General features: G+C 35.9%; 2 protein-coding genes across 2 annotated transcripts in view; both read left to right on the top strand.

Moving 5' to 3' along the window:
• LOC107096332 (E3 ubiquitin-protein ligase ZNRF2-like) overlaps positions 1–2,758 on the top strand; it is a 22,880-nt gene extending 20,122 nt beyond the window's left edge. The window contains exon 4 of the mRNA XM_015392941.1: positions 1,758–2,758. Within this exon, the coding sequence (XP_015248427.1) occupies positions 1,758–1,815 (58 nt within the window). The 3' untranslated portion in view covers positions 1,816–2,758. The remainder of the gene's footprint in view (positions 1–1,757) is intronic.
• Positions 2,759–5,249: 2,491 nt separating this feature from the next.
• txnl4a (thioredoxin like 4A) lies at positions 5,250–8,042 on the top strand. The gene is made up of 4 exons (XM_015392928.1): positions 5,250–5,399; positions 5,614–5,792; positions 7,340–7,443; positions 7,548–8,042. The coding sequence occupies exons 2-4, from the start codon at positions 5,640–5,642 to the stop codon at positions 7,717–7,719; spliced, it is 429 nt and encodes a 142-aa protein (XP_015248414.1). The 5' UTR covers positions 5,250–5,399; positions 5,614–5,639; the 3' UTR covers positions 7,720–8,042.
• Positions 8,043–9,349: the final 1,307 nt, after the last annotated feature.

Genomic DNA, 9,349 nt, shown 5'->3' with positions numbered 1-9,349 from the left:
AAAAAGAAAATAACAAATTGACAAAAGGCTTTAGATTTATCAAATAATTTTTTTTTTTTTTTACATATTTATGTTAAATTGGATTAATAAAAAAAATCAGTTGTAGTTTTGTTTTTATCTTTATTTTAAAAAATACACACATTTTCTATAGATATAAAAAATGATTGAATGCATTAAATCTGAAAATAAATTAATGATTTTGGAAGAAAGAAAATCTGCAAAATGCAAAGATGGTTCATTTCTTACATACACTTTGTAAAATTACGTTCAGTACCTTTTTATTTTTTGAACTTTTTTTTCATTTGCAATAATAGTGGAACATACACTATATTGCCAAAAGTATTTGCTCACCTGCCTTGACTCACATATGAGCTTAAGTGACATCCCGTTCCTAATCCATAGGGTTCAATATGACGTCGGTCCACCCTTTGCAGCTAGAACAGCTTCAACTCTTCTGGGAAGGCTGTCCACAAGGTTTAGGAGTGTGTTTATGGGAATTTTTGACCATTCTTCCAGAAGCGCATTTGTGAGGTCGCACACTGATGTTGGACGAGAAGGCCTGGCTCTCAGTCTCCGCTCTAATTCATCCCAAAGGTGTTCTATCGGGTTGAGGTCAGGACTCTGTGCAGGCCAGTCAAGTTCATCCACACCAGACTCTGTCATCCATGTCTTTATGGACCTTGCTTTGTGCACTGGTGCACAGTCATGTTGGAAGAGGAAGGGGCCAGCTCCAAACTGTTCCCACAAAGTTGGGAGCATGGAATTGTCCAAAATGTCTTGGTATGCTGAAGCATTCAGAGTTCCTTTCACTGGAACTAAGGGGCCAAGCCCAGCTCCTGAAAAACAACCCCACACCATAATCCCCCCTCCACCAAACTTTACACTTGGCACAATGCAGTCAGACAAGTACCGTTCTCCTGGCAACCGCCAAACCCAGACCCGTCCATCAGATTGCCAGATGGAGAAGCGCGATTCGTCACTCCAGAGAACGCGTCTCCACTGCTCTAGAGTCCAGTGGCGGCGTGCTTTACACCACCGCATCCGACGCTTTGCATTGCACTTGGTGATGTATGGCTTGGATGCAGCTGCTCGACCATGGAAACCCATTCCATGAAGCTCTCTGCGCACTGTTCTTGAGCTAATCTGAAGGCCACATGAAGTTTGGAGGTCTGTAGTGATTGACTCTGCAGAAAGTTGGCGACCTCTTCGCACTATGCGCGTCAGCATCCGCTGACCCCGCTCCGTCAGTTTACGTGGCCTACCACTTCGTGGCTGAGTTGCTGTCGTTCCCAAACACTTCCATTTTCTTATAATACAGCTGACAGTTGACTGTGGAATATTTAGGAGCGAGGAAATTTCACGACTGGATTTGTTGCACAGGTGGCATCCTATCACAGTTCCACGCTGGAATTCACTGAGCTCCTGAGAGCGACCCATTCTTTCACAAATGTTTGTAAAAACAGTCTGCATGCCTAGGTGCTTGAATTTATACACCTGTGGCCATGGAAGTGATTGGAACACCTGATTCCAATAATTTGGATGGGTGAGCAAATACTTTTGGCAATATAGTGTATTTCTCTCCATATCTGATTACTCTTGTCCAACAGCTCCATCTAGCTCAACAGCATGGACTGCTAGGAGTTCAGTGTTTGGTGTCTAATATCAACATTTAGGCTTAAAATGATCTAAAAAAAAAATAGAAATTTTCTTTTTGCACTAATTACCTCTTGTTTTCATTTTTCTAACGTTTGTTCCAGGTGCATAGATGAGTGGTTTGAGGTGAATCGCTCCTGTCCGGAGCATCCTGCCGACTAGACGCTGCAGAAGTGCAGCTTAACTCTGCAGTTCATCACTGAGGCTGACTCTACACCCAGACCTTATCCCAACGCTGCCTGGTCCAGATGAGCATCACGCTCTCCTCAGGGACTGCAGGACATTACGACTCGCAGGACTCCTTATATTGCCTCATTGAACACAGATGGACTTTGGATGTTTGTCCTTATGTTGATAGATGGAAAAAAGCCACTGCTGGACAAATCATCTCTCTCTGATTTTTTTTTTTGGTTTTTTTTGTTCTGTTTTTGTGAATGCTCCTTTTTCAACCCGTCAAGCCTGAAGTGGACTTGAGCAAAGCGGATTCTGGTCCAGACCTTTTAGGACTGGGTGTTGTTTTGTAGCAGAGGACCTTTAAATCCAAGAAGTTGGAAGTTGATTTAGGTCCAGTGACTGCTCCAGAATGTTGATGTTGTGCAATATGAAAAATAGCCAAACAGAATATATAAAGCGAAGCCTTTATCTGCTTTTAAGGGCTTGATTTCTTTGTTGATGCTAGTCAGTGAGTAGAGCCTTTTTTTCCCCTCCTAAACTGGCTACCGATGCTGTTTGTTAAACAATCATGCCGCCTAAACCAAAATTGTCTAACGTGAGATTGTAAAGCTCCATTAATCTTGTGACGGTTATGTAGCACAGTAGCGTGACTGTGTAGTTTAGTGTTGAAGCTAAAGAAAGATTCAGACATATCTAATTGTGACTCTTACTCTCTCTAAGGAGTGCCATAATGTGCTGCTATGTCATAGACTGGAAAGTTTTCTGTAACCTTTGAGCCTGTCCGTTGTCTGTCGTTCTCTCTGTTTGTACTGTAATTAATTGCGACACAATAAATGTTTTATCTTCGTGTCTTCTTCTAGTAAACGAACCATTTTAAAGTTCAGTGTTCCTACGCATTGAATAAAAAAAGTCCTTTTTAATTAAGACAATACAGGTGTGAAATTTCTTTGTGCATTTTGAGTAAATTAATATTTTAAAAGAGGGAAAGGAAAGATTATGAAAAGCCTAAAACTTTCAACAAAGTAGCATAATTTCACATTGAAAATGTTAAAGTATGGCGGAGGACCTATCATAATAGGGGCCTTGTTCTTTCTGTATGAAGATGTGTGACATGTTGGATATTTAAATACCGAATGCCTCAAATTTTAGAACCAAGTTCACAGAATAAAATATTGTTGCAGGTAGCAAAGGTCAAAGATCCCTCTGTTGCACTTTGCTCCTACTTCATGTAACAGTGTGGAAGACTGAGAAATATCTTCCTGGTAAAAGGAGTTAAATCAGTTTAAATTACTTCCCACCTGAATAATTTTTTCCTACTTTTGAAAAATGCTCTTATTAAAATGTATGCTGCTTTTCTTGCTAATAAACATTATTGTATCATTATTGGCTATCATGATAGAAAAATTGTTAAGTCAGTATTGATACCCTGAATACAGACTCGATGCTATTTCCAAAACTACTTAAAAAATGATGCAATAAAGGCAAAAACAAAGGAAAAATCCACCCTTTCAGTCTCCATGCGGGACGTTCTTCTTTTCCTCAACAGAATCACTGATGCTGATTGAATTGTGCAAATAATGAAAAATAAATAACACTTCAATAACAATAACAATTTAAATATTTTAAGGATGTCTGAACCATTATTTTAATCTGCAAAAATCTAGAAATTTTTTTATCAAGTGCAAAGAGACGCAAACATGGCTTTTCTTTAGGATTGCTACCGTGCCAAATTAGAAAAGTGTCTGGATACAGCTCTTAAACAATGATATTTTTCAGAATAATGATAATATTTTACAACTTTTAATTTACCGTAAGATTTCCCGTCTTCATCAGGGACTTTTTATATTTATATATTTTTTGTGTATTAAAGTTTTAGACAATCAACAATGCAGCAAAACAATGATTAATTATTCAATTATTAAATCTGTACAACCTAATAAAGTGTGGACAGATTTAGTATTATAAAGATGTTAGTAGCTATATTATTTTAATTTGCAGAGTATGTGCTGCAGCACACAATAGAATAAAAATACATATTTTTGTCCTGATGAATGCAAGGGACATAATTTAAACTTGTGTTTTTAATTTTATTGTTTTTTCAAGTTCACTAAAACATTTGAAAAGGTCATAAATATACTTTATGTGAATGCAACAACAGTAGAATGATCACATATATTAATATTTTTTACTCACATAGTGCTTCATGCGTTGAAGGGATTTATATTGTTGAATAATAACTTATATGAAGATCTTTGCCTTAGAATTAATAGGTTTTTGCCACATCAGTCTTGGCTTTTTATCAATTTTATTTGTTCCTAAAACTTCACTTTATTAAAACTTGTAAACAGAACTCAGAACAAAGATTTTTTTTGCTATCTGTTGCAAGACGATTTACGCAATTTTACTTTTTTTATTTTTACATAGTGATGATAAATCTATTTTAGATTTGTTGACAAAACAGGAACCAGAGAGTTTCTTTCCTTCCCACTTATTGCAGTGAAAATTATGTATTTAGCTAAAATAAAAGTTCTAACTATGGAATCAGAGAAGGCTGGAATTAAGTTAAAAATGTAAATAAAATAGAATCAAACCAATAGGATTGTTGAGTTTAAGTTAAACCCAGTTCCCAATGTCAATCACAAAACTTTGTGCATGCAAAAAAAAGTCCCCCATCATCTTTTTTTTTTTCATTCTCTGACATGGGAGCTGGCTGGGAGCTCATCTGCCTGGCTGTGTGTTTCCTGGACGGGGCCGCCTGTGGAGCTGGTTTACAGTTGCCTTTTGTATCTCTGCTTCTTTCTGCTTCTCTGCTTCTGTCTTCTTCAATCCCAGTCTGCCTCGGCAGATGGCCGCTCACACTGAGCCTGGTTCTGCTGTTAAAAGGGAGTTTTTCCTCTCCACTTTCACTACATGCATGCTTGGTGTGAGGGATTGTGTTTGAGTCATTGAGTTGATGCAATCAGTTGGTTTCCCTTAGATAGAAAGTTTTGAACCAATTTGACTGTGATCTAGTTGAATGGTCTCTGTAAAGTGCATTAGATGTGTTGTGAAATGGCTCTATATAAATAAGATGCACTGAATTAAATAGATAGAATAGAATTGGGGATGTGGAACCACATTGAATTTTGTTGCAATATAAATGCTTTAAGCCATTTTAACTTGGGTGTATGGCTGGAGAGTCCAGCGCATTAAATCCTCCCTTTTCATATTTTAACTAATTGAGATGTTTCATTATAATGCGTTGTAATTTTTCAACAGAAAAAATAAAATATTTAGCTTTCTTTGTTTATTGAGGAGACAAATATTGTAAATTTCGCTTTAATTAAATCGCCACAGAAAGTGATTACAGGGTTAAAAATCTTTGGGGGGGAAAAAATCATGACGTAAACACGTCGCGTCTACCTTGTCGCTGGTTTGATGACGTAGTAGTTACTGGGACGTTTGTTTTGCGCGACGTAACGTCCAAGACAGGCAACATTCAACAAATAACTGTTTTATTTGATATAACCGAGTTGATTTGCCTGGTAGTCAAGTTTTTATTTCGTTATATATCACACATTTGTTTATTTAAGGTAAGCGATTCCATATTTTTCCTCAGGGTTGTGCTTCATTTAGCGTTTCTCTTCTGCTCCTTCCAGATCTTTCCACAGCTCATTAGCCCAACATTTTGATAGTGTAAACACCTTTAACTGTTAGCTGCGTATCCCTAAATAAACCAGCCTCTTGTGTTTGCGTCATGTGCATCTCCTCTCGCTCCTAATAAAACTCTGATGTGTTCATATCTAGGTGAGGTTCGCTACATCTGAATCAAGATGTCGTACATGTTGCCGCATCTCCACAATGGCTGGCAGGTGGACCAGGCCATCCTATCTGAGGAGGACCGAGTCCTGGTTATCCGATTCGGACACGACTGGGACCCAACGTGTATGAAAATGGACGAGGTTCTGTACAGCATCGCTGAAAAGGTTCGGTTAGTCCGTTTGTATTGAGAGAATATAAACGCCCAGCAGAGGGCGCTGTTTCTCCCCCTCGCTCTCAGGACAGACTTCATCACAATGTTGTCATTTCTGTAAAGTGACACTTAAAAGCTAAGCAAGACGAGAATCCAAATGAATTGATGGGAAATTAAAGGAAAAATGAAATAAAATGAATGAAAGACGTTTATATAACCAAAGCAGCAGCATTTGATTAAAAGGAGACTAGAAACACTGGAAACATTGAGTTAGAGTAGCTAACATAATGCTACAAATCCATGTGGTTGTTAGAGTGTTTGCATCCTGGAAAGGCAACAAGTTCCCTGGTTTGAATCCAACAAACCTGCAACTAACTATTATTTTGCAAATCTATTAATCTATCAATATTTTTTTTTTGATTAATGGTTTAATAAACAGACAACTAAAGGTTCCTTAGAGAAGATTTTTTACTAAATTAAACCAGGTGAAACTTAAATGTTTCCACTTCAGGAGTTCTGGATAGAACATATTGACAGACAAAAAAGTTTCCTGTTTTTTTTCTTAAATGTAAAATGTTTACATATATTTTTTTAAGATTTTGATGTAATTACTGCTCCTAGTGGGTCGCTCTGTCAACTAAAGGCTTTTTTTACAGTCTGTAAACTTCATTTAAATATTAATCAATTACTAAAATTGTTGACGATTATTTCAATAAGTGATTAATCAGATTAATTGTTTCTGCCCCACTTTGATGCCCAAAATGCTCACTGGTAGCGATTTGTCGTCTCCAAGGGATTGGTTAAATGCATACAATACATTTCATTTAAGTATAATTTGCAATGACAATACAATATATAGATTATAATTGTGAAATCTGACTCTTCAATCATCAAAACAGATTTTGTAGAGTTAGAGTTTTTAGGGAGTTTATTTTAAGAGGAGAAGAGCTTGGAATATCAATCAGATCTTTATATGCCAGTAATATCCTTTTATAAACAAGGAGCAAGAGCAGAGATCAAAGAACTGGAGTATGAACCATTTCTATTGTGTTGTTAAACTTTTTTTTATCTGCAAAACTTATAAACTCTTAGAAATGAAAACATAATAATGCTGTACTGAAGAACACCCCCTGAAGTTATGTCTCAATTTCTTTCCATTTCTGCATCACCGATAATAAACAAACACAGCTAAGTCCTTCAGATTATAGAAAACATGTCATTGTTTAAATAATCCCTTTTTTTCTCTTCAATTTTCTACTGCAGGATTATTTCCATAATCACATCGGTGTATTGTAAAAAAAAAAACAACAAAAAAATGGCTCTGATTTTTATCGTTCGGTGTTAGATTGGTGCGTCATTAATTGTTCATTCTAGTTGTGAACCCATGTGCTCTCATGCAAGTCCGTCTTTCACAACATGATGGTGTTAATATTGCAAAACAAAAACAACTTTGTGTTCTGATTGTTTCTGTTAGCCAGTAGAGAACGATTGTTTGTAGTTTTTCCTTTTTCATTATCTGCTGTTGGACGTAGTTTATAAAAGCTTCTTTCTCCCGAACAGGTAAAAAACTTTGCCGTCATTTACCTGGTGGATATAACAGAAGTGCCTGACTTCAATAAAATGTACGAGTTGTATGACCCCTGCACTGTCATGTTCTTCTTCAGGTAGGAGACTGAGTCAAACATTAATACATGAGGAGGGAATCTCTCTTCCACTGTTATAGGATAAAGCTATTGTGTATTTATTTTTTTTATTTATTATTTTCCAGGAACAAACACATCATGATTGATTTAGGCACTGGTAACAACAACAAGATCAACTGGATCATAGAAGATAAGCAGGAGATGATCGACATCGTTGAGACTGTTTACCGAGGAGCGAGGAAAGGACGCGGTTTAGTCGTGTCTCCCAAGGATTATTCCACAAAATACAGATATTGAATCTTCTTCATCTGCCTCGTTTTTTTTACGTGTTTGTTTTACCACCTCGGTTTTTTGTCATCCTAGAGACTTTAAACGACATAAAGTGAAGAAAACAAAAAAGTCCCAGCAGTTTTATTATTTTTGCCTTGCAGGAGGAGAGGATCCATCATCATTTTCAATGTTACTGTTTGTGTTTCGTGTTTTATACCGTTTTTTTGAATATAAGGTCGTGTCTCGTTTTTCCAAGAGTTATTTCTGTGAAATAAGAGTGAAACAGACCAGACACAGAATACTTCACCATTATATTTGACTCTTCTAATAAATATGGATTTCTACTCAAACTACCTCGGCCTGTTGACTTTATCTGAATGTATTCATCATTGGATGATCTTAGGATTTAAATGTCTGATATTTAGAGTTCATGATAGATGTAAGCCAAAAATAGAAATATTTTTAATATATTTCTGTATTTAATTAATCTAATTTATGATTTTTATAAATCAGTTCCTATTATTTAAAATAGTACATATTAAAATGATTGCATTTTATTATTTTAAATAACTGATTCCCAAAATGATTTGACTTTTAGAAAAATGTAAAATGAACAGTTTTTATTTTTGACCCGTGGTTTAGAAACTCAAAGCATTAACTGGCCTTTTTATTTTTGAGCTGTTTTTATTATTTTTAAAGCAAAATAAAGGCAATAAATTTCACACACTGATTATTTATTCAGATCTAAACCAGTAAAAACTTTTAAAATGAACTCTAAAGTTTTTCCTCTCGTCAAAAAAGAAATTAAATAGTCTTTAACGGCTATCAGTTTTTGTATTGCTGTGTGATGCAGCCAGTGAGAAGATGATTAAATTCACTGGCTTTGTTAAAAAAAGAAAACAATTACGTTAAAACAGACTAAAAACTAAAATAAAACCTTCCAGTAAAGGAGTCTGCAACCCTGACTACTGCTCATCTATTGCAGCTCTTGCAAGTACTAATCTACCGGTAGTGAATTTTATCAGAATAAAACTTGTTTATTCTATTGGGAAATAATAAGAATTGTTTTTTTATTGAAAACTAAAATCAAATTTATTCATTTATTCCACCATAAGATCACATATGCCATCAGTTTTATTTTTGTTTTTAGTGATTGCTGCATCAGAAGAAAAGAGTAACTTTAAAACAAATTCCGATTGCCTTTCTGCAATAAACCAAGTTTTATATAAAAAGCCTACAGCAGTTCTGCTTCATGCAGATGGCGTTGTTTTGACTTTAACTGATCCTGCAAAACCGGTTCCAGCATTAATGAAGTGAACTAGAGAAGCAGTGTTTCCTGTGGTAATATCTTTTTCTACAATGCAATGATTGTCTTGATGATGTTCATTTTGAATGGAGAAGGGTGTCATTTGTTTTGTTGATTTATTGTTTTTCAATTCTGGGCTTTGGCTCTTTAAGTTGCACTTCTCCCCACTCCATTTGAGCATTATAATTATTATTATTTTTAACTGATAATTATATTTTTGGCTTTATGAATTGGAATAAACCTAAAAAAGCTTAACCTCTTTTGGTCTGAGATCATGAGAACCTCAGAAGAGGACGAGCCTGATTATGTGAAACCATTTCGATGGCCCTCCTGGTAGCTTCAAATACTGTG

Source organism: Cyprinodon variegatus, unplaced genomic scaffold (assembly GCF_000732505.1).
Source record: "Cyprinodon variegatus isolate N-32 unplaced genomic scaffold, C_variegatus-1.0 Scaffold615, whole genome shotgun sequence".
NCBI classification, from domain to species: domain Eukaryota; kingdom Metazoa; phylum Chordata; class Actinopteri; order Cyprinodontiformes; family Cyprinodontidae; genus Cyprinodon; species Cyprinodon variegatus.
This window is presented reverse-complemented; position numbering and strand designations above follow the sequence as displayed.

Coding starts and splice junctions, on each gene's coding strand:
- txnl4a (XM_015392928.1), top strand. CDS start 5,640: ATGTCGTACATGTTGCCGCATCTCCACAATGGCTGGCAGGTGGACCAG. Junction 5,793..7,339: donor TGTACAGCATCGCTGAAAAG/GTTCGGTTAGTC, acceptor TCTCCCGAACAG/GTAAAAAACTTTGCCGTCAT. Junction 7,444..7,547: donor ACTGTCATGTTCTTCTTCAG/GTAGGAGACTGA, acceptor ATTATTTTCCAG/GAACAAACACATCATGATTG.